A 25,769-nucleotide genomic window follows, 5' to 3' on the forward strand; every position below is an offset into this window, starting at 1 on the left:
TAAAAGGAAGAGGCATCTCCAGGTTGCCATGCTCGTTTTGCTGAATTCCTCCTTTTAGGATCTGCAGGAAGCAAATATCTTCTTGAGATATGCTTTTGTCAACTGATTTTGTGTCTGCAAAGTCGGACTCAAGAGCCTTAATGACAGAAGATGGTGTTAAAGGTGGTAGCTCTCTGACTGACACCCAATGGCAAAAACCAGTCACGTCTTTAGCATTCACATGCTGGTCAACCGAGGTCAGTTTTAATGGCGTAGGGCTCATAGTCACCCCCAGTGATGACCTTTCTTGGAATTAGCGCTCTGGAGCAGTCATAGCCAATCAATAATCTGACACCACAGTCCATTAATGGGGGTATCTCCTGGGCTATGTTAACAAGGTGTTTCCATGTTTTTGGCTGTTTGACAAGTGGGGATATGTGCGCGGTCAAGAGGAATAAAGTTTCTTGTGTAGGCTGGAGGTAAGTTGAAGGAAATGTTTGAGGAGAGACCTCTGACTTTGAGATTGCATACTCTTTGACTCTTCACGATTGAGTCCTTCCCCATCATGGTGGAGAGCTTCAGTTTTACTGGCTCCATTGCAGCCTGGAGCTTTTCGCACACCTCTAGATCAACGAATGTGTGACTGCTTTGTGTGTCCAGTAGGGCGTATACTAGGGTCTCATTATCAGGAGCGTTAGGTGCTGCAATCCACACTGGCACAATCATAGACGTGCTTCCACCTTCTCCTCCATTCACACAGCAAGATAATGAGGCTGTACTTTCTTCAACTGCACTTTGCTTTGTTTCTGCTGAGAAACGATCTTCATGCAATGGAGTTGGGTGACTCTGCAAATGCCACACATGGCTCTGTTTCTACAGTCTTTAGAATTGTGACCTTTTCTCAGGCATGCAAAACACAGCTTATTTTCATGTATGTATTTTTTCTTCTCTCCTACAGGTATTTCTATTAGCCTTTTACATCTATGTATGGAGTGATTTTCTCCACAGCAATTACATTTGCTTATTCTTGAGTTTTGTGATGGTGTGCTCCATTTCTTTGGTTTTTCCGTATCTCTCATCTGGACTTCATCAAGGTCTGGTTTGGATGTGGAGCTCAATGAAACTGGAGCTTTCACATTTGTGGCAAACGTGTTTGCTTTTGAGCGCTTTACCTCTCTTACTGGTGTCTCTGCAGAGAGCCTCAAAGCATGTAAGGATGACACTGTATTACATGCAACACATGCCTCTTTAGCGATGAACGAAGCAAACTCATGAAAGCTTGGGTAGTCTTGACCTCGATCCAGCTGCTCTGTGACGTAGCGGTTCCACCTGGATGTCACCCATTCCGGAAGCTTGACCAGCATCTTCTGGTTCTCCTCACAGTCATTCAGAACCTGTAAACCCTTTATATGAGACATGGCATTACTACATGTTTGCAGGAAATCACTGAATTCTCTCAGTTTGACATACTCTTTTCCACCAATCCTTGGCCACATATTTAGCTTCTCTCTGAAAGCCCGCTGCACTACAAAGGAATGGCCATATCTTGTGTTCAACCTATCCCATGCTTGTTGATAGGCTTCTTCGTCTTTTCTGTAAAAGCTGCCCTCAAGTAAGGATTTAGCTTCTCCTGCTATGTACTTTTGCAGGTAGAACAGCCTATCTAACCTGGGTACCCACGTTGTAGCCAGAAGCTGCTCCACGGAGTGTGAGTGCGACCTGTAACTTGTTGCAGGATGTAGACACCGCCGCTCGTTTTAGCCTGTAGCTTGTTGCAAGATGTGGAGCAACGCTGCGCTCTCCCGCCTCGTGATGGATTAAGACACGTTTTCACTGTATCTACCCTGGTGGCACGAGTCACGCCTCTTACTGATGTCCACAACCATTTTATTCTTCACAAAGTTACTGAACACCGTGAAAACTGTAACAAAAATAAAACGCATTTCACATATCATTCTCAAATTATTTTCTTACACAAAGGTACACAATTTTCATCATTAAGAATAATTACCGTGTACGCCTGCTTAGCCAGTAGTAGACAGTAGACAGTCCTTTCTCGTCTCTTTCTCTCTCCCTCACTCACAACTTACGGCGGACCTTACGTTACTAAGACAGGAAGTAACCTTTCACAATAATGTTAACTTAAACAGTTTAATAATATGACCGCAGAACCATGAATTAAACTGCAGGAACCTTTATCAAAATGTATGTAAACATAATAAAGAAAACCATCAGAAATCATGTGACAATATTACCCTAACTTCCGGTGTTGCCATGGTAACGCATGGCTGTATGCCATATCCCATATCCTGTTCTTGCGTCTCAGCCAGATGGCTAATTTAGCAGTAGCTGATATGACGTTTGTCAGTGTGTGTGTGTATCTTTTTCCTAGCTAAATATTTGGGTTCATAGACAAACAACTGAAACAAAAAATCTTCCCTCAAGCCTAAAAACCAACCTCTTAACACCTCAGACACCCCCACCAACCTGGGCCACTGGACAAATGAATGTACTAAAGTTCCACTCCAGGTGTGCTCTGCGTCCTATGTACAATCTGCTACTGGAGGTCAGCTGTCTGCTTATCAACTGGGGGCTTGTGCAGGGGCTGCCAGCAGCCTTTCAGGGAAGAGCCTGGGAAAAAAAACTCAGTCCACCTCAATGCTTTCGTGGCCTGCAGTGGAAGTGCCTCACCTTCACTCACAGGAGATAAATCATCATTTTTCCCAAGCCCTCAAACTCACCAAGCTGCAGTTTGAAAGGGAGAAGATGACCCTCCTCCTGCCAATCCCCCCACACTAGGAGAGACAGCCAGCTTGGGAAAGACGTATTCCACATCCTTCTTAGACTGACAGTCCCAGTGTACAGTTCTCCATCATAAAAGTCCTTAGATGCGATGCACACTCCTCCACAATCCAATTCAGTAAACTAGGTCTGATGATGGTACGTTGCTGCAGGATCCCGGTCAGTGTCAGCAGATGTCCCCACTTAACACATCCAGCCTCCCTCAGAAAACATCAAATGCTGACTGATGACAGGGTCCAGGCCTCAAGGAAACTGGTAAAGAATAGTGGCTCCTCAAACAGCCACAGACCGGCTGGAGCAGCAGGTCCCTGGTGGCCTTCAGGATCCTCCATGCATTGAGGACAGAGGTGTAGAAGAACGGCAGGCCCGTCAAATCTGCCTCCTCCAGTCTCAGCAGAAATGAAGAGGAAAATGACAGAGTTTATGAAGAAGACCTACTGTACTGCTTTGATCAGTGGAAGACCAGAATGCAGCATTGTGTGGTTGGAGAGGAAGAAGGGAACTGACATTAAAGTTTTCTTCATAATATTGAATTACAGCACTAATCTCATTATTTAATGGGCACACCTCATATATTAACACAACCCTTTTACCATATATTTATGTTATTTTACTTAGAGGAGGAGGCTGATTTTGACTAAGAAACATTTCAATGAAGATGTGACCAGATGTGACATCCAAATACTCACAGCAAATACCAATCTGATTCATGGTTTTCTGTCTCCTTTGACTTCACTGATTAAAAAACAGTTCATCGTCTTCTATTTACTTTTAGTGCCTAAAGTATGTGCTGAACAAGATGCACAGCACAACAAAGGGTGTGAGTGTGAGAGATTTCAGCTTTTGATTTTTGATACATTTGCAAAACAAATTCCTAAGAACATGCTTTCACTTTGTCATTATGGGCTACTGAGTGTAGATTGATGGCAAAAATGACAAAAAGTAAATCTTCAACACAGTAAACTGTGTGAAGGGGTCTAAATATTTCCTGAAGCCACTGTCAGAGCTGAAGATATGTCATTGTTGCCTTTACAGCTTGTTCTGCTGCCCCCAAGTGGCCAAAAAACATTCATTCATTCATTCATTCATTCATAAACTATACCGCATATCCTTAAGGGTAGCAGGTGGCTGGAGCCTATCCCAGCTGACACTGGGTAAGAGGCACGGTACACCCTGGACAGGTTGCTAGCAGGGACGTGCGGTCAGGGGAGGCAGGTGAGGCAGTGCCTCACCTGTCATCATCCTCACCTGCCATCATGAGATGTATACTAATGATAAAATAAATATTTGTCCACTGATCCGTGCTATAAATGCAATTTCTGTATGATTCAAATAATTTCAATCATTTTTATAATCAAAATCGCTGTATTTTGCGTATTTCCTGTTCAATTACAGCGCAGGCAGCGAGGTGAGGCAGCACCGAGCGCTGCCTCACGTCAGATTGCGCAATCCCTTGCAAACTGGGTTGAGCGCGTGCCTTTTGCTTACTCAGTGTATGCTACCAATGTAATGCTTTATTAAAATGTTTTTATACATTGTAGACATTTTTATTATATGTCCTCACTTTCCATAGGTAATGTATTTCACGTATGTCTATCACTTATTTAGTGTTAGGATCTGACATAAAGCCGCACTGAAAAGATATAAGACTTGATATAGGTGAGGCAGGCAGTAGCTCTGCCGCAATGAAGAGGGCGGACGTGAGCTCACGTTTATTCTTGTTCGGTGGTTGCTCTTCTTCTATGTAGTCAAGTAAAGTTCAATAGGCGTCCGTTATTTTATGTTTTGCTCTGACTGACTGCCAAAATGGAGGATGTAATATCTCAGCTCGAAAATTTCTCAAAATTGGACTTTCAATCAAAACGTGAAGAAATAAATAATGGACGACCAATGCCGGAGCTAAAGGGCTTGCTTCAAAGGACGGGACAGAAGATAAGTCGATCATTTCAAAGTGAGTAGTACAACTGAAAAGACTGGCTGTGTGGCTGTGCTACAAGAAACCGCCTTTTCTGTTTCCTGGTTTCTGGATTTTGTGACTTTAAAAATCTACCAAGAAGCCTCAGCAAACACGAAAGCTCAACTACTCACATTCAAAGCCAAATTGCTTTAAAAACTTTTGGAACTTCGCGAATAGATTTGGCTTTGAATGAACAGCATAGGCTAAACATTAGCATTCACAATGCTAATGTAAAGGAAAATCGAGAGATTTTAAAAGGCCAAGGACGACTTTCATCCCTGGCAATCATCTCCATTGAGACTGAGAGACTTCTAAAACTAAAAGAACATAAGGAGGACTTTTACGTGTGTGTGTGTGTGTGTGTGAGTGAGAGAGAGAGAGAGAGAGAGAGCGCATCTGCCGTGGTGCTGTGTCGCTTGTTATAGGCGGTCTGTAGCATCCACCTTGGTGTTTTTTGGGAGGCATACTGAACCGCTATACGTTTATATTCTTTGCCCAATATGTACCTGCTATGTGAATGGAAAGAATGCTGATATGAGATATGAAACACAATCGGTCGTTGGCAAATATATTGGGTGCATATATTTGTAAATCTGACTCTGAAAGAGTCAGTGCCTCACCAGCCACAAACCTCACCGCACGTCACTGGTTGCTAGTCTATCACAGGGCTGAGCTTTAAAGACAAACAACCCATAACAACCCAAACAACACTGTGATGGTATGCTTCCATTTAAAATATATTAGTCTTATTGCAAATGCTAATGCTATTTCTGTTATTACTATGTTAACTGTTACTATTATCCTTTATAGCTATCATTATTATTATTATTTACGTCTCTATATGGAATCTGTTCTCTTTCCCTCATTCTTTCTTAACCCAACCAGTCGAGGCAGATGGCCACCCATCCTGAGTCTGGTTCTGCTTGGGGTTTCAGCCTCTTAAAAGGAAGCTGTTCCTCACCACTTGTTGGTTCTCTTTCTGTAAACATAATAATCTAAGAGTACGGTCTAGACCTGCTCTATAGGAAAAGTGGCTTGAGATGACTTCTGTTGAGATTTGGTACTATATAAATAGTATTGACTTGACTTGAAATGTTGTAGTGTGGGGAATAGTAGAACTAACCCCCTTCATCAACTATTTGAAAATTCATCAGGTTTATTTTATTGGCTGAATAAATAGTTTGACATGCTCTTTTAACACAAACACATATTGGAGCTTCAGTAACCCCCCACTACCATCACCCCATCCATAACTGGTTGAGGAGGCAAGAGACCCCAGACGTTTGTGCTATGCCCATGCCAGTGATGGTGGTTATATCTGACAGTTAATCTGGTCTTTCTACTACAGCAGTAATGCAGTGCTGGTTGGATCTCTATCAGACTGGTGCTTTGGTTCAGGAAATCTTAGCCCTATAGATTATGTTACCACCCTCTGAGTTTGTTGAGGAAGACTTCTGTGTTTATGTGCTCAGTGCCTCCTGAGATCATTGGAATTGTACATCTTGAATAACTCTCTGAACGCTTGACCTACCTCAGATCACAAGTTAGCTGCCCCAACAACCTTAGCAACAGGAATCCAGCAGAGGTACTTCCTGTTAATAAGAGGATGGAGTCAGCTACTGTGGAAAAGATTGAGGTTATCTTCCCTGCATAGAATTCACTTGAACACATGTCCATATACCCTGAGTTCAGAGGGAGGCCTGGCTGCTGCAGTGACACTGCTGAGAGGTCAGATCATACTGTCCAGAACCACTTGATAGTGCTATTCTAAGAGCACTCCCTCAGCTGTATGCTTTGCCAAATCAACCTGAGACATCAGCCTGTAAATATGACATATGTATCCATGCTAAAGTAAAGGAAATGTTCAACCTAATAAACCATACTCTTCAGGCTATCATGGTCCATTTTGTACTTAAGATGAACTTTCTCTTATCTATGTTCTTTACCATTTTTATATACTGTGTACATTTTCCATGAAAGACTTTCAAATCCAGAATAGGTGCATGACTCATACAGTGTAGACCATTGTAGTCTCTGTGTTTATCTTAACAGCAGATTTCATCCTGGCAGCAAAGCATTTCATTGCCATTATTTGCTGTGCCCACAATAAAGCACCCAATAAGACTTTTTCTTTTTTATGGAGTTTCTCACGAGAGAGGTAACATCATCATTTTCCTCAAAGGAAATAATGTAAGGCCTGCCTACTTTCACACCTCCGATTTACCCAGCACTTCATGTATCCTTTAGAGACATTATGAGTGAATCAGTGAGTTCTAACTACCCTGCCCTACCTGGGTCCCTGTTACACAGGAATTAAACTGACACAGATCTTCTCATAATGACAGCCACTGAGCAAGATTGTAGGAGCAGCATCTCATTGAACATCAGATGGTGAACAAAACTCGGTGTTCCCAAACTATGGGTCTGTTCCTGTATGAGATAAATCAGATCCACATTCCATGTCTGCCTTAATGCTTTCTTTTCCCCACCCACAGCTCTTAAACATGAACACAAAGGAGGAATGAGGAGCCTAATGCAAGCAGGCAAGCATTCCTTAAGCATATTTTTCATCCTGCAGAGAGGAGTTGTGGCCGTACACACATAAACAAAGGTCATGTGAATGTTGTTTACCCTCTGCCCCCGTCTAGTGAAACTGTGTCCTGGGAGATGAACAAACTCTCACTTTTTTTCTTTTCCTTTCCAAGTACTGACACACACATGCACATTCCTCTTGTCCCTTTCACTCTCTTGACACAGATTTACACCACAGAGTGTTGAGTCAGTCCTACAGTGTGTCCTGGATGCAGGCACCCGGCCTTCACAGCAGATCCTGTCCTGATCCAATCCTGAGCCTGGCTTGCAGTGAGATCACACTGGTATGTGATCATAAAGACAGAAGGCTTTATTGACATGTTAGAGAGAGAGACTGTGTGTATATTTGTGTCTATACCTGCACATACTGAGACGGTAAGAGAGAGAAACTGGGCAGCAGGGTGTGGGTTAACCAAACAGCATTCATAACCTGCCAAGTGGCTGCTATCGCTGAGGCTCGGTTTGGTTTATTTACTGAACCTGGAGACGAGAATGACGCCATGCCAGAGAGCAACATATGTTGTGTGCAGTGGGAGAAGAGATAACATGAGGAGAGGACTGCTGGGGTGTTTCATTACAGAGATAACCCAGTGGGACAGAGACACAGCGCAGAGTCAACACCTCTGTCAGTGGAGACTTACACCACCTACACTATCCAATAATGACAGATATTGCAGGACCCACTCATCAGGACGTGACCATCTGGTATAATGAAGGTTGAATGAAGAGATGTCTGGGTAAGTGAGGATCCTTTACTCTTTTATTGTGTATTGTTTCTACATGTTTCTACAGTTCTGTGTCTCAAACTAGCATTGCCAGTGTCTGCTACAGTGGCAAGAAAAAGTATGTGAACCCTTTGGAATTCCATGGTTTTCTGCATTAATTTGTCATAAAACGTGATCTGATCTTCATCTAAGTCAAGGGTATTGACAAATATAATGTGCCTAAAATAATAACACAGAAAAATTCTGGCCTTTCATGTTTCTATTGAGAGCAACCATAAAAACCTCATAGTGCAAGTGGAAAAAGTATGTGAACCCTTGAATTAATGACCTCAAAAAAGCTAATTGGAGTCAGGTGTTAGCATACCTGGAGTCTTGTTAGGAAACTGAGTTTGGAGGTGTGGACTGGATCTACTTTGACTGATAAAAACCACTCAAACTTTTTGACTTTACTCATCACAAGAGAATACGCTTATATGAGCCATGCCTCGCCAAAAAGTTTTCAGAGGATCTACGATCAAGAATTGTTGATTTACATAAAGCTGGAAAGGGTTATAAAGTCATTTCAAAGACTTTAGGTTTACAAGTACAAATCAGTGTTCCAGAGACATGCCAGATATCACTGCCTCCATTAGTGTTTTTCAGACAGTTCAGGTAGACTAGAATAAGAGAGCAGCTGTTTTTATTACCAACAGATTTTATTTTTGTTATTGTCAACAGTCAGCTAACTGAGGGCAGTTACACAAACCAATCAACCAATCTCTTCTGTCATGCGACCCTGCTCCAACCCATTCACTTCTGGTTCTCCTCAGAGTCAGCATCCATGGGCCCCTCCACTGCTGCATGTCCATCCAGATCATCAGCCACCAGTCTTCACCACCATCAGTGTCCAGACTACAGCAGGGGATTTTCCTGTTCAGCTAATGGACTGACTCTCCTTTAAATGACGGCATCCCAATAAGGTCTAATCACCAAGCACTCCTCACATGTTTCTTTATCTTTTCTATTGTGTACACTAGACTGATGCACTGAGCTTCTCTCCCTCCCTCTCTCTCCCTTTCTCTCCCTCTCTCTCCACTCAATATGGATTCATATCCCATGTTACATGTTACTAACTCAGTATCTCCCCTTTCCTGTAGTATTGTGCTCTTCCGTCTCTGTCTCCTCTTCTGTCTCTTTCTGCAGGTATTTCTGCCTCTGGAGCTGTAGAGTCTGATCTGTGATGACAAGTCTCCTGCTGCTCCTACAACTCCACTCAACACCTGCTACTATATTGAGAAAATATTAGTTCTGCTTCTAGTATTACTGCTGCCATTGCATTTACAACTTTGTCATAACTATTATTACCTCTATTGTATTGATACCACTTTAGATTTTTACATGGAATCTGCATTAAGCTATGTTCTCCTGTGGCTATCTTCTACCTCCCTCACTTCCTTCCCCGCTCTCCTTCTTAACCCAACTGGTCGAGGCAGATGGCCGCCCACCCTGAGTCCGGTCCTGCTCGAGGTTTCTGCCTCTTAAAGGAAGTTTTTCCTTGTTACTGTCTCCTAGTGCTGCTCATGGTGGATCTGTTGGGTCTCTCTCTGTAAATATAATAGTCTTAAGAGTACAGTCTAGACCTGTAGACCTATATGAAAAGTTCCTTGAGATAACTTCAGTTGTGATTCGGTGCTATGTAAATAAAACTGAATTGAATTGAATAATATGGAATAAATGAGTTTAATTACTCTCTGCCTCTCTGTTAGTCTCCTCTGATTGAAATTAAATGTAATATTTCTTATGTTTGTAGATGTATTAAAGCAAAATTTTCACACACATCAGAGTGTACAATACTACACTGTAGTGTAGACCAATAAAAGACATTACAATGTCATAATAGAGAGGAGAAATGAAGAGACAAAGACAACAATGACAAAAATCAACCATTGATAAAACCTGATGTGAGGTACTAATAAAAGCACAAACACTCAAAAATGTAGAAAAAGACATTTATTTACAAATAGATATTTTGCAGCGATTCCAAATCTTGTGTAAAAGATTGTCATACTAAAACATGTTTCTGTACAACAAGTACAAGTGTGACACAGGGAGAATAAAATACATGCACATATCTGTACACTGTTCCTGTCACCAAAATAGATCTGATTACAAAATATAGTGCTCGGTATAAACATCTGTGGAGTTCGGGTTCACCAGCTGATTCTCTGTTCATATTTCACAAGTTCTGAAAATGCACATTTGAAATTATTCTTCCTCTGGGTGTTGTATATTAAAATAAGGGAGCTGCTAAAGCTTAGCAAAAATAGACTGCAGTCTCTGTTGATGCTGCTCTCTGCATATTATTACAACAGCAAATACTGATGTGTAATTGTTGGCCAAGTGTGTTGTTTGGGAAAAAACATGAGTTTTCCTTCTTACAGCAGTGAAGGCAAGATGAATGCTTCATCCTGATCATCTAGGAGGTTAGGATAGTGACAGGAAACACTCAATATTCCCACAGACAAGGACATGACATGATCACATTACTGTTCAGTTTACTATAAGAAAAACGAGGGGAGAGAGCGGGGAACCCTGACATGTGCCTCTTTTTACAGAAACAAAAAAGGATTCGTTGACTAGTGAACAGCTTGAACTAAGGGTTGAATGAACATTTCAAAAAGTAAAGGGGATGGGGAGGATCCCTGGTGTGGGCCTTTTGCTGGATGAAAAACTATCACCGCTAGCAGAGGAAAATGAAGCTCCAAAGAGAGAAAGGAACACATTTATTATTATTTAGCTCCTTTGTTTCAGCATTAGGTAAACTGCTAAGCAGGTGAGGTTGTGGGAGATTTCTAAATTTTACCCTTGTGATTATTTGATTAATACAGTTTTTGTTTTTTTAAAAATGAAAGCCACTATGTGTAGCATTTGAAAATGCCTGAATATGGTACCCTGTAATAGACACCACCCAGAGACACTGAGAATGAGGAGTTGAAAGAAACATATTGGTCTCGAGTTTCACGAGTGTCCTACAGCAGAATGGACCAACTGAAGAGATGGAGCTAGGTAAAAATCATCTGTCACTGACTCGAGAGTTTAAAAAGTCTGATCACAATGTATCTCTGTGTGTCTTCCTGGAAGACACACAGCTGAGAGGGAAATTTTACACTGTAAAACTCAGTGTACAATGGTGAACTCAAATCATTTCTGTACTTCAACTTCTTGTTACTTACCAGCCTGAAAGTACACAATACTGAAATTGGAAAATAAGTGGACATCTCTAATCTGTGTGGCTGCCATCTCAGCTACTGAAATCATAAACCACATCACAATTCAGTGGAACTTTATCTTGTCACTGACAATCAACATCGGCCAACTGAGGACAAACACTCCGTCAGCTGACAATAAAGAGGAGCATCCATTACAACATTTTAATGTCTATATTCATCAACTGGCTATTTAACCAACTCTAAGTCTGTGTGCATGTGATTTCTACCACTTGTATTCATCATGGCTGGGATATTTCATGCAGGCAGCTGAAGTGTTGTTCCTCAGCAGGTTTACATGAAAAATTAGTATCTCTTAGCTAAATGCTGCTCTCAACAAGTTACTGAATGATAGCTGTTAAGTGTAAAACCTTATAAACCAGTGTCACTGTTATATTTCATGGTATAAGTATGGTCTTTTTTCAACTAAAGCTGAAACTAAAACTCTGCTGCAGCTTCATAACAGTGGGTTTATTGTTCTTCTCATATAGCAGTGAAAGTATCAGTGTAATATTATAGTGTATGTGTGTCTGTGCTCTCCTAAAAACAGGGAGAGCAGCAACACATGCACATCAGGACAGACACACACAGTGCCAGCTGTGTGCCACTGGAAACACAAGAACATACCCCACCATGGTCCTGTTGGTTATTACTGCCATGAAACTGGAGACCAAAACCAATTTTCACTACAATCGGCTTATTTTCTACCAACAAAACTATGGCGTGTGTTGTACGTAGCCTTATGTTGCAAGGCTAGTGAGTGTTTTCAGTCTGTTTATAGTTAGATTTTTGAGGGGTTTATCAGCCCAAAAAATGTCTGGTTAGCCCAGTTTAACCCTCAGGAGTTTCTGCGAGCTGGTCTGAACGTGTTCTGATTTCACAGAGAAGAAAATAAATTCATGAAAACCGCACCTCCCAACGTCTTTACTGCTGAAATGAACCACAGAGAAAATCTGTCAAACAGATGTTGAGCTCTGACAGACAGTCTGAAAACTGTCAAATGTCAGAAAAAACCATTCTGAGAGAGGAACTGACTCACTACACTAACTCAGTCAGGTGGTTATGGCTACTGAGAAAATAACCTGCCAACAGACATCTGGCCAAACAGAAATTTATGGAAGAAGACAATTGTTGTTCCAAATGGCTGTGGGAATCGGAGAAACTCATCATTCAAATCCATTCACTAAGCCTTATTTTACCACTGTCATTCTGAATGGTGCAGAGTGAGCACATATTTTACTTTTCATCAAGAGTGTGCTGCAAAATACCTGTTGTTGCTAATCCTATAATGATAATGGTCCAAAATGATGTGAAAATGCATAGATTTTATTCAAAGAACGTGACATTTACTTGGGGGGAGGACCCCAACACACCCTTCACCCATTACCCCCAAAACACACACCACCACTGCACACAAGCCCTCCACAAACCTCTGGAAAACCCTGATGTTATTATTACACGTACTGAAAAATCTACACGTAGCAGCTTTAAGTGGATTTAAAGTAGAGGTATATTTAAATTTCTCTGTGATCAGTTTGGAGCACCCTACCTGGCTCTCAAAATTCAACACTATACCATACTTAGATTCCCATAATATTCTAACATTCACCATCTGCTGGATCACTGGGAACCATAGGATATAAAGACAATTTATAAAAAAAATCTAGACCATCTTAAGTGAATGAATCCTCCCAGACTGACTGCTCATCAGGGTGATATACTGATGGTGATAAACTGTACCTTAACATGAGAATACAAAGGTGCTTTGGATTATTTTTGAACAGCCAGGGTCAGATAGGAATCTCAGTAATGAATCATTTTGCAAACACATGCTTCTACATTTAGGGGTAGTAAGCAGAGAGGTTCAGAGAGAAGGATGCAGGAGGCAGGATGAAGTACAACTCTGTTTTCAAACTGTTTAATGGGAAACTAACATCAGTGAGGGTCTCACCACAGGGTCCCTCCTCTCTGCATCCGTCTCATCTATCAGGCCATAACTGTGTAGAAGCTAAAGGCAAAATAAGTTAGAGTGAATTGGTTTTCCAGTGATGGACAACTGATGTCAGACAGTGTGATAAACAGAATGAAGGGTTCCTCAGTTCCCCTCCCTGAGCCCACAGCAGCTCTGCCTCTAACAAAGGGCTCTGCTGGCCTCTGCTGGCAGTTTCAGGTACATACAGTACAACACACCACAACACACTACCTGCCCATAAATTGTGAACTTCAGCAATAATCCAACTGTCCAGAATAATTCATATGCATATAGCGCCTTGTTTTATCCTGGGAATCTACTGCTTTGCTGCTTGATAACATAAACTAAACCCAATAACTTCCCCACATGGAGGACTTATTGCTGAAGACCAGAGCAATCCACTTCTTCACAGTATGAGTATAGCTTATAGTGTTTTTGCCACTTTGAGTTCCCCCTATCCCTCTCAGAAGCACCTTAAATAACACCAACTTAAAGCTAGAAATAACTTTAACAAGTGGAGGGAGAGGGTAATGAGTCGATCATACTGCTCCAATGAAGAAACAGTGTTTGTCTACAGTTCAACTATTTCACAGCAGAGACACTAGCTGGTTGTGCCTATGACTCAACTAAGGAAAAATCAAACTAAGAAAAACAAGCGACACCCCCTGATATCACCTCTAGACTGCATATACATACAGTGCATACAACTTGAACTGTCAAAAAAAAAATAGAAGTCTTCTTTTTTGACAACTTGAGTCTCATGTTGTTAGCTCTAGGTTATGATAACATTAAATGACAAACTATGTTGTTATGGTCTGCTGAAGATAAAGTGCGCTCATTACAAATTATTCCAATTCAGGACTGTCTCTGTTTATTCTAAATTAAAGGTACCATTTGAATGTGGGGTACATTTTCATGTGGCATTTATAGTCCTCTATATTACAGGTGCCCTGTGGAGGTTTTTTGTAAACAAACAAAAGTTTGGTTTCTATTCAGTTTTTCTCCTTACTTCATTGTTTCCATCCATGTTTCCGAGCTAGCTGCCTTCTCCCTCCCTGGCTTTATTGGCATTTTGTGGTTTCTGGTAACCTTACTGTCATCACCTGTCATCCAACTGAAAACTTGAAAAAAGAGGCAGAATGTGAATAGTGCCACCCAACACAACAGGTCCCACACGAAAAGACATGACCCTATAGTGCAGTCAGAACCTCTACAGGGCACTTCTAAGGCAAAATTGGGGAACTTTGCCACAGTGGACAGATAACCATGATACCAACAATCTGATCTATGCATCGAAACAGGGATGGAAAAATTGTTATTGAGTAACTGTTCACTGCCTTTTAAAAATGCAAATACCTTACAGAACCATTACCACAACAACAATCTGGAGTCACTTATTAGCCTGTAACCCGACTGAGGCAGGGGAGACTCCACAATTGAACACAATGTCAATTCTACAACGTAGTTCAGGACAGGCTCGTTTTTTTTTAACACAGACGGTATTTTTCCACCAAACGTTCCAAGAACTTTGATTTTTCTCTAGAACTCAGGTCAGGTGATTTGTGTTTCCGCAGCAGAGCCAAAGCCCCAGGAAAGCTAAACAACAGCTCGCTGATGTATCAAAAGCATAATGGTCACCTTTCACACCATATATAAAAATACAGCATGATGATGACCTGTAAAGCTATATATACATATCTTGGGCTGCTCTATCCTGATCATTGTCAACCATAAGCTATAAGTCAAATAGCCTGTTTGCAGTTGCAGGTTTTTAAAAGTGCTGGGTGCATTAATATGTTGTACTGACCAATCAGCAATGTTCAGCTCAGCAAACCCAACCCCAAAAGTGTCTGGACCTTCAGAAAGTACTGCACTCCCAAGCAGGAGCTTTTTGGGGGGTAAAACTATCTCCCTGGAGCTTAATTAAAACCCTGGTTACTCTGGTGGAAACACAGGTAGGGGAGCTGATTTCCTTGAAAGGTTTCTGTTCCCCTGGGAAAGTCCCTGCAGTGGAAATGCAACTATTAATTCATCCTAACTACATATTTGAGTGACAGCTGCCATAGTGTGTGGTACAGCTCATGGCAAAATCAATGCAAATCCAGATAGCACTCAAACTGAACAACTTGCCATGGCAGGAGCAAGGATTCTGTGCTTACCCTGTCCTGAGTTTTGAAACTCAAAACTGAGCCCAGGTGCTGAAAATATACATACAGTGAACAGTCCTTCAGATTTGTTTTCATGTACAAGTAAGTGGTTTAGATAATTGTAGCTCACTGTGGATTTACTTAGAATCTGTATGATGGTTTGACTGTCTGTGTTCTAACCAATTTCAACTGGAGTATTGTATAGAACTTGTTTGTAGTAATGGTGTGTGCATGTGGAAACACAAATGACTTTTCCTGGTTCTGTATTAAAAATAACAAGTAGCAGCAAGTAATGCAGTGGTTGGAGCATTACTGTTTCTATTAAACTACACCTGAGGGTTAGGGTCTTATGCTCCCTTCAGTTACTGGCAATACATAACTAAAACAAAACAGACTGGAGCAGGAGGCAAAGTTGCACTTTTAAAACCTACAGATGTACTGTACAGATAGCCAAAGTATAGAACCACATTTTAACAGTGACTAGTTGCAGCCTTGCGCAAAAATTAATTCAATACCCATACCACATAATGACAAAGCCAAATAGAATTTTAGAAATATTGGATGAAAGGACAAACTGAAATATTACATTGACTTAAGTATTAAGACCCTTTACTGTGACACCTGAAAATTTGCTCAGGTTGCCCTCATTTCTCTGGATGATCTTTCAATGTTTCTACACCGTGACTGGTCAGCTGATTGGACATGATTTAGAGAGACATAACCCTGTCAATGTAAGGTCTAACAGCTCCCAATGATATCAGAGCAAAAACCAAGACATGAGGTCAAAGGAACTGTCTGCACAGCTCAGAGACTGGATTGTGTCGAGGCTCAGATCAGATAAAGGCTATTAAAATTCTGCTCTACTGAAAGTTCCTAAGAACACAGTGGCCTCTATAATTCTTAAACGGAAGAAGTTTGAAACAATCCAGGACTCTTCCTAGAGCTGGCAGCCCAGCCAAACTGAGCAATCAGGGATGGCAACAGAGGTAACCAGGAACCTGATGCCTACTCTGGTTGAGCTACAGAGATCCTGTGTGGAGATGGGAGAAAATTCCAGAAGGACAGTTCCGTCTTCCTCATGTCTTAGTTTTTGCTCTGAGATGCACTGTCAGCTGTGAGACCTTATATAGACAGGTGTGTGTCTTTCTAAATCATGTCCTATCAGCTGAATTTACCACAGGTGGACTGCAGATGATTGAGAGAAATGAATTGAATTACAAGAGTCATAGTGAAGGGTCTGAATACTTCTGTCAGGGTGATATTTTTCCTTTTTAATAAAGGGATCCGAATACTTTCTGAACACACTGTATGTCAACAGGGTTTAGAGGACCTCAGAGATCTTTGAAAAACAGCTTGGGTTTGATAGCATATAATGATAACCATCTTTAAGACCAAAACATACTCTGTGTAAGGGCACAGACATAGATATTTACCAAAATATATCATATATATCTGAAAATATATCACCTAAAATTGTTGGTGCCTGGTCACAAAAAAAAGAAGCACAGATAACCTTATTTAGCCTTGTTTTTTCTTTTCTTTCCCTTTTTTTGTTATTATTTTAATCTCATTTAATTAAAGGCAGCCTTCTCTGTTCTCCAGCACCTGTAGAGGATAGTGCTACAGGTTGAGGTAATAAGGACTTGCCTCAGTTAAAACTGCAGTTATACAAACTTTCACACCTGAAGCTTGGTTCATTTGGTCTGGACAAAAGCAACCCTTTATCACTCACTTTCTAATGAATTCAACTGCTGAAGTACATAGAATATACAAGCACAGTACACTGCAACTTTTACTGCTTTTGACCAAGTGACTGATCAGGGAAAAGAACCTAATCCAGCGGTCTTGTCCTGGTTGTTTGGTGAGCACCAAAGTTTGACTGGCATCTTTTACACCAGCCCAAAAAAAATACACTGAACAGCTCTAAGATCGTTTAAAACAAACCAGTGTGAAAGCACCCTCAGCAGAACAAATTTACCTTACCAAATTTGCAGTTATTCAGATCACATAAGACAAATTGACACCATGGACTTGGGGGCTTTCAGGGTCCCAGAGCAGTTGCCTGCTTTGCCCAGTTGGTAATTCAGCTGTACTCAAAGATCAGTGCCAGCAAACAGGTTTGCAACTGATGAAGGGTGTGAATTAGGGCTGGGTTATATGGCCTAAGTCTATGTGAAAGCTGTGCACATACCGACTTTGCTTCACAACCCAATCATGAAAATGCTGGTGTGACCAGGACCTTAGCATGACCCAAGTGTGAGCTTTAGCTTGAAGTGTCACTACGAGGCATGCTTTGATTTGTGCTCCTGTTTGGTTCTTCACAGCTGTCACAGCAGTCTCTATAAAGAGTTTATCATTTGCACTTGTGCACTTGCATAGAGTATGTTTCAGACATTAGGAACAGTGACCCCCTCGTAAGTTATATCAACAACAAAACAACAAACTACCAGCAATGAAACACGCAGAGGTATATATATATATATATATATATGTCCTGACACACTAAACAATGTCCAATTGAAGCAGAACAATTCTCTACAACAGAAAAGTGGAGTCTGAAATCTGATAGAGAAGAATAATGTCACTGTTAAAAACATACCATTAAAATCAACTATTTGTGATGTATATTGCATTCCTGCAACCATTTTATCCTAACAGTGTCTTTTTACTACCTCCACATGATACCAGCATCCCTGTGCTCCAGCTACAGCAGGGCTATCTCCCACAGAACAATCTTGACATCTCCATTAGCCTCTATAGACTAGAATGCGGTGCAGCCATAAGACATGTTGAGTTTGTGGTAAGGGTTCTGACTCTTATTGTCTTCACTGGAAAAACTACTTCTCCAACAACCCCTGCAGAAAGCAGAGCTCTGGGATTATTACAACAGGAGTGGTAACCAAACCCAGCCAGTACCCACGTTTTCTAGATCCAACTGAGGCTCGAAGCTATTTTTTCATTACTTTATTTCTTACTGCCTATTAGTGTGCCAAGCTAATGCAAAAATTGATATTTGAAAATAACCCATAATGTACCTAAACCCAAAACTTTACACAACAAAATGTCCCTAACCTGACCTGAAAGCTAGTACTTTGTCAAGACTAGTCAGGAAAAAAACTCTTATTTTCATAGTTTTGGCCATCATACTACTAGTTATGAGGGGAAAGAATCACAGTCAGCCAATCAGACAAACCAACAGTTTGTCTGGATTATCTAAGCCACTTCATTTGAAGTGGAAAAATGGAAAGTGAGCCCACCTGAAATACTGATAATACTTTGAGCCCAACTGTTGGCCAATACCAAGATATTAAAGCCAATGGCTGAATGATGGCCTAAAACTACAAAAATAAAACCCAAATTAAAATAAACCAAAAATATCCCTTAAAAAGACGAGGCAGACTGAGTAGAAAGTGAGTACACCAAAATGGTACATTATGATGCTTTATCTCATTGATGAGATCTACCAGCATACAAGGATCTGAAGAGGAACTGTCCTTCAGTGTTGCGTATATCTACACTACAATCACATTTCAGGGTGGCAGCGTAGCCCAGCAATTACAGAAGCTGTCCTTGAGAGTGGACAGTCTTGAGTTCACTCACATCAACATGAATCACACCCATGCAAACTGGGTCATTCTGTGTAAGAGCTTCAGCTGATTCACTGAAACATGTCATGTAAATGTCTTGACAAAATGAGGGTTCATAGACCATAGAAAATGGCTACAGAGTTCCTCACCTCTCCATGGCAACATAGCTCACATGGCTGTTCGCGCTGTCGGTCCAAACTGGACCTGACCTGATCTCTAACTTGGCAAAAACACCCTCGACTGCTTCAAGTGTGTGTGTGTGTGTGGGGGGGGGATCAAGAGAGGCAGAGGGAGCTGGGAGAGGAAGTGAGGGTGCAGACTGGTGTGGGGAGGCCATAGTAGGAAGGGTCAGTGAAGGGAAAGAGGAAGAGGAGGAAGAGGATGACCCCAAGCAGGTAGGAGGAGAGGACGGTGAGGCGTTGCGGGTGCTCCAGGGCTGTGCTGATGGCAGGGAAACCCATGTAGTTACAGAAGGAGTGGCAGAGGACTGGGCCCATCAGGTGACCTGCAACACACAGTAAGGAGGAAACATTAACACCATGTTGACCAATGTACAGGAGGTGTGTACACAGGCCTCTACAATAAAGCACATTGGAGTCAGCAGAGTTGCACTGAACTGGTGTGGTGTCATAATATTACTGTATATCACACAGTATTAGGCCCTATTCAGAAATAAGTGCCCTCAAAATGTTGTGCCCCTTGCTGCTTTCTAGCACACACACTCACTCACACACACACACACACACACACACACACACACACACACACACACACACCACTCTCTAATTATAGTAGTATGGTTATGTGGTAATCCATAGGGTTTGGTGTGAAAACAAAAAATGTGATAGAAAATCCATAATTCTGTCTCTAAGTGTAAGATGTAAATGAAAGCTTCTCACCTGTTCTGATGAAGATAAAAGCAGTGTAGGCCCCAAACACTGCTGTGTAGGAGAACTGGAACACTGTTACAGACCAAAAGAAAAGGAAGTTCATCATCAGCTTCCTACTACTGTATGTCCCAGTCAGACCATGTGATACAGTCAGAGGAATGCATTGCACTTTTTTTTGACACAAGATCTCACCTGCAGAGAGGAAGATCCCCGACAGCGTCCCCTGTCTGAACCGCAGCAGCTCAATCACGTGGTGGAAGTGAGCTGTAAGACAGGCGACAGCAGAAGTGACGCAGAAATGCACTGACATGAATCAACTGTGCATCAAACACGTGAGCAGCAGCTACTTTATCTGTTTCAAAATGTTGGGATTTACATTAACAATGTATCTGCTGCCATCCTCAACAAGTCCTCATGACTGCGACTCAGATTCTAAACTAAATTTAAGAACAAATTCAAAAACAGAAATGTTCATCTGAGTGCTGTGAGGTGCAGTTTGACTCACAGTTGGTTCATTATGTGGAGGCACAGGATGCATCAGCTCCATGTTAGCATCACTTTTCTGATATCAGTATAGTAACCAAAGTATACTGTAAGTAATCAAACTTAGGGTCTGACAGTAGGGCCGTTACCATAACCATTACTATATCACTGCTGATTCAGCTTCATGAAAATATAACACAGCTAATCAGTTTGTCAACAAAGCTGTTATTTTAAATAATTGTGGCTTGGAATGTAGGGGAAAATACAACCGAAGATCTAAAACTGAACAGCAGGTATTTGAAATTGGTTGATCGGTTTGATACCGATCCCATTCTGGATTCATATAAACACAACATCATGAATACTTTTAAAGTGGACATCATGCTCTAGTGCTGTTCCCAGTTGGTCAGGTGCTTGTGGTTTGATGGTTCAGGCAGACTTTCCTGCACACATAGTGTAAGTTCTAATGACCCCTACCATACTCCTGTGCATGACAGTCATCTTTTACCTACAAACTTAGATGGCTTTGTTCATCATTAGGGATGTGAAAATATCAGATTTCCACACAGTCAGAGAAAGTGTAAGTGCTGCTTTTTCCTTCCTGCCAGGCTGCTGACAGCGCTGTCAGCCGGACACTAGAACTGAGAGTATCAGCAGCAAAGCAAAAAGAAATAAGTTGTGTTGCTTCGTGCTACCTGCTCTTTCTATCACCTTCTATTTCCATCACAGTTAGTCTGGTGGTTCAATCATTTTAAAACAAGACTTGGTTGTAAAGTTTACAGGATGCCACACTGTTGCTCCTACACTGCTGTGTACTTTAAGGCAGCTAGAAAAAAATATAATGAGTCGAGGGTTTCTTGATGGATGCATCAACACATCGACATTTAAAGGGCCGCCCTACCATGTAGATGAGTTCTGATTTTGTCAGCACTCACCCACTCCGAAGAAGAGAGGGCAGGTGAAGATGGCAATTGAAGGGCCAGCACAGGGCACCAACATGGGCAGCATGCAGGCCCTGAATACCAGCTCCTCTGTTAACGGTGCTACCACCTGATTTCTCAACCAGCGCATGTCACTGAAACACAACATCCAGAACCACGGGTCTGCAGGAGAACAGAGAGAGAGCAGGAGCTTATTTCCTCTGTTGTAGAGACAGCACTTCATTTACACTTCACTGAACAACACAAAAACTGAACTGTTTCAATGTTGAAATGTGTCAAAGTGGTTTGAAAAGGCTCTCAATCCCTGATACCATGGAGAAAAAGAGGGCAAAATCTATAGCATGTTAGCTGTCTCACCAAAGGCTACCCTGATCCCATCCATGAAGCTCCAGGGACAGTCCATGGCCAACTGCATGAGGGGACCCAGAAACAGGACCTGTAGCGCACACAGGTTCAAACTTTTAGAGTTGGAGGACTTGGGATGTAATCAGTTATTTGTGACATACAATAGCCCAACTATTAGTGTTTTCAACTATTAGTGTGTAGTCATATCTGCCATACATGCAAAGTTATCATAAAGGAAGCAAATATTTATCAAATAGTAACTGTTGTCAAATAAACTCACAATGATTTTACAGTTTTTCAAAAGGTTTTTCAAAACCCCTGGAACCCAACAGACAAAAGAATACAGCTGCATTGAAAACATGGTTTCATATGAACATAGTAACACATATGCAGACATCTTGGGATCAATTCTAATGTCTCTCCATTAATTAATAAAGGTTGGAGCTAACCACTGCGTTTTTATAAAGTGACCTGCATCAGCTATACAGGGCTCATAGGGAGAGAAGTGAGAAAAAGATGAGGTGAAAGGGGGAAGTTCGTTTGGCTGCTGGCTCCTTCAGCTTCATTTTAATGGTGCCAATTTGCCCAAATGTCACCAAATACAAGTCAACTTGTGGCCCACAGCTCAACTCACTGACTTCATACAAACATTATACTTCCTGTTATCAAAGCATCATGCCAACTGTAGTTCCAAAACTTGGAACATGATTCTCCCCCAAATAGAAGACAAAGATTATAATGTATGTGTGTTCATATCTGAGTTATAACTCAGAGATGCAGTATGATTTTGGACACAGATTGGATAGTACCATAATTGTCCACATGAGCTGTGTCCCAACATCCACTGCTGCTGTAGCTGCCAACCATGTGAATAAGCAGGTCAAATCAGCCTGCAGGTTGTTTGTAGAACACCTACATGAACTTGTCCCTCTGACTTCACACAGTCATCGCCAAGACATCATCACCATGACAGAGATGGTTCATCAACGTTGTGTAGGATGTGTTTCTTACCATTGTGAGCACCAGAGGAAATATGATGGCGGGAATAAGGCCCTCAAACCGGATGCCCATAAGAGCCAGTAATGACGGACCAGTCTGACACACAAAAACACACACAGTAAGTAAAAAAAGCCAGGTTCTGTCTGATGATACAACAGCCAATGTGTCATAGTGCAACGTGACACAACAGAACATATGTAATAACAAGTTTAATCCTCAGGTATTAATGCTGAATGTACAGACAGTAATCAGCAGCCTCTGAGACATGGACTCACCCTGACACTGGTGAATTCTCTCCATGTCCACACAAAGAGAGGTGACAGTCCCGACACGATCAGGACACTGGTGAAGCGTCTTTTTATCACAGTAGGGTGATCCCTGAGAATAGACCAGCACACACAATCATCACCACCACAGAAAACAGGAGACACAAGAGCTGAAACAGCTGATCTGCAACACCTTATAGCAGTCAAGAAGGTTACCAAGCCTGACATTATATGTGTCAGGATGTGCTGGATATTGGACCAAACTCCATTAAAAAAAATTATAGGGTGTCTGGCTTCTCATGTATCCCATGGAGCATTCTCAGTCAGGGTATTCTTACTTTGGTATAGTTGTTTCCAATCCATCCACACAGTGCCTAAAGGACCCATGTGTAGGATTTTGTCACTATTGTCTTGCAGTGAGAGCGCAGATTGCAACCAGTCTACAGTGGCCGTCAGGTGACAAAATGGGGTCAACTACATACTGTATATAAAAATGGGATTTTTTTCTTTGGCTTTTGGATTATTGCAGAAAATAACATCTGTGACAAGCAAATGCTTATGACACTTTTTGTTCCACAAAATAATCTCACAAATGGACACAGCTGTTATGAGTTAAAATACAACTATCAGAAGTAAAAATGCATCACCCCTGCAGCACTATATAGCTGACATGTAACAAGCTGTAACAGGCTGCGGCATCAATGTAAAAATGCAAAAGATATCTTACAGAGTCACTGTTTGGTTCAGTTTGTCTATTCTGTTAGCCTGGGCTATTACAGAAACATGTCAATCCAACATGGTACACACCATGTAAGAGAACCTCTCGCCTATATAGATATAAATGGCTCATTTAAACAAATGAAAATATGATTATTAGTTTAAGGAGATTTTGCACAAATAAAAATCTATTTATCATATTCTATTTCTGCCAATAGATCACTGCAAATATCACACAGTGGTCCTTTAAATTCTGACTGGACCTGTAACTTCTTGGAATCTTTGCTGGCTGCCAAGCAACTGCCACCAGCTAAGAAATATTCCAGTCCATAAGCCGCTGTAAAACAACAGGTTGTCATTTTTACACTTTAGTTTCTGTAAAGATTAAACAAATAAGACCAAGAATGTTTCTTAGGCAGATTAAGAGGTGTTGGTTGGTGGATTTTATGACGGCCAGGCTAACTGTTGTCCCCTGTTCCCAGTCTTTGTCTTAAACTAAGCTAACCAGCTGCTGGTGGCGTCATGTTTGTGCTCTGTGTCAGGTTACACATGTCAGTCCGGACTGGGTTGCAGCTCCAGTTCACTAGTCTGAGGCGGTTCACTGCTGGCCACAGAGCGGCGCTAATGTTGTCTGTCTCATGCAGTATGAGGACAACATGCTCGGAGAGAAGCTGTGTATCGTGTATGACTTCCGTATGATGTATAATATTTGTGACTTTACATAGAAGCACGTTGAATCCTGTGCCAAATATATGGATAAGAAACTAAATCATGTCAGAATGCACATAACTGAATCACATAACGTTAGCAAAGTGCAGTAAAGCCATAGTATGTCTAACAAAGAGCTATCTTCGGCTCACCTCGGCAGGTCACTCCTCCACACGTACAAACTGCCGACATAAGAACAAGCGAGCAACAGACAGGACAGCACTGACACCCAGCATAAACCCTCTGGAGCTACGAAGTCGCTATTGCCGTTTATTATCCCCTGTGTCAGAAGGTTTGGTGATAAATCCTCCTCCTCTGACATGACGACTACCTTTTGAAACAAAACCAAAGTACTACTGGGCACCGGGACGGCCGCTGGACCATCTAACCAGATAAAACACCCGCCAACATGAGCCAGGAAGTTGTCAATAATCTTCTATCCGAAAGCAGGCTAACCGGCTAACGAGGCTAGCTGGGGTTCTAACTGCTGTGGCGCTGTATTTCTACGTCATGAAATGTTTCTTACTCTCTTCCTCTTCTTCCTCCTCTAGCGGCGGGCGCCTCTACTACTGATGAATCCCTGCCTCTACTAGTCGTGTCCTCTGTTAGGTAACATTGTAAAAACTGGTCCCATTTACGTTTTACTTTTTGACATGCGAGAGACGGTGAAACATCGTTAAACCACCGCGAAAGAAAACGTTTCGACTGTAAACTGTATTGTTGTTTTCCCACCAATGCTCTACTGTCTCCTTACCGTTGCCAGTAAAGTGGAAACAGCGACACCCTTGTTGCCAAAAATATATTACATCCGTAGTGATAAAAGCCATAGAGAGTGAATGGGAAAAGTTAAGAATTTGTTGATTTTGAGCTCATTTCGCATTGAAAAGCGGATTTTTAACACCTTTGTGTCATTTAGAACAGAAGTGGTAGTACTTGGTAGAAGCTTTGTTATTGTTTTTTTTTTGTTGTTGTTGTTTTTTTCAGTATATTTTTTTCCTTTTCAAATTACAGTAAACATTTTTAATTTTTTGTAAAACAATGTAAAACAAAAAAATCCACTATCACCACTCAAAAATATTTTGCTATGGATATGATTTACAGTTTTGCAATTAATGGCATGTAAATGAAAACTTATTTCACATAATTATTACGTGTAACTTGACTAACCAGAAAACATCCTGTAAAACAACATTCATTTTTAATTTAAAAAAATGATTGATTAAAATTGTTTAAAACATACATTTTTTATTGTGTAATAGTGCATTATTTGTTGTATATTATGTACACAATGTTCTGAAGCAAATACATTTCTTTGGGATTTGAACAGTGTCTATTTGAAGGCCCTCTGGTGAAAAGGTTGTCTTCTATACCTATCTTCTATGTCCTGTTTGTATACAATAGTAGATTGCTAATT

The 25,769-nt window shown here is 41.3% G+C and overlaps 1 protein-coding gene and 1 long non-coding RNA gene across 2 annotated transcripts; one reads left to right on the plus strand and one right to left on the minus strand.

Annotated features, from left to right (window-relative positions):
- The first annotated feature begins 7,501 nt into the window (after positions 1 to 7,501).
- Positions 7,502 to 9,781, plus strand: LOC127140254 (uncharacterized). The gene is made up of 2 exons (XR_007810719.1): positions 7,502 to 8,067; positions 8,865 to 9,781. It is a non-coding gene; the product is annotated as an uncharacterized LOC127140254 (long non-coding RNA).
- A 248-nt stretch (positions 9,782 to 10,029) lies between these two features.
- LOC108895254 (CAAX prenyl protease 2) lies at positions 10,030 to 24,945 on the minus strand. The gene is made up of 8 exons (XM_018693941.2): positions 24,508 to 24,945; positions 22,940 to 23,042; positions 22,677 to 22,760; positions 21,678 to 21,756; positions 21,315 to 21,482; positions 20,089 to 20,160; positions 19,906 to 19,968; positions 10,030 to 19,511 (listed from the first exon to the last, which is right to left on the minus strand). Exons 1-8 carry the CDS (start codon positions 24,675 to 24,677, stop codon positions 19,282 to 19,284), a joined length of 969 nt encoding a protein of 322 aa, XP_018549457.1. The 5' UTR covers positions 24,678 to 24,945; the 3' UTR covers positions 10,030 to 19,281.
- Between the last annotated feature and the right edge of the window lie 824 nt (positions 24,946 to 25,769).

This window comes from Lates calcarifer, unplaced genomic scaffold, assembly GCF_001640805.2.
Source record: "Lates calcarifer isolate ASB-BC8 unplaced genomic scaffold, TLL_Latcal_v3 _unitig_3954_quiver_973, whole genome shotgun sequence".
In the NCBI taxonomy this organism is placed as follows: domain Eukaryota; kingdom Metazoa; phylum Chordata; class Actinopteri; family Centropomidae; genus Lates; species Lates calcarifer.

Bases quoted from the DNA above. Each gene is read 5' to 3' on its own strand.
- LOC108895254 (XM_018693941.2), bottom strand. From the start codon at position 24,677: ATGTCAGAGGAGGAGGATTTATCACCAAACCTTCTGACACAGGGGATA. The intron at 21,483-21,677 runs GTGAGACAGCTA...GTTCTCCTGCAG, and splicing joins TGGGATCAGGGTAGCCTTTG to ACCCGTGGTTCTGGATGTTG. The intron at 19,969-20,088 runs GTGAGATCTTGT...GGTCTGTAACAG, and splicing joins GGGGATCTTCCTCTCTGCAG to TGTTCCAGTTCTCCTACACA.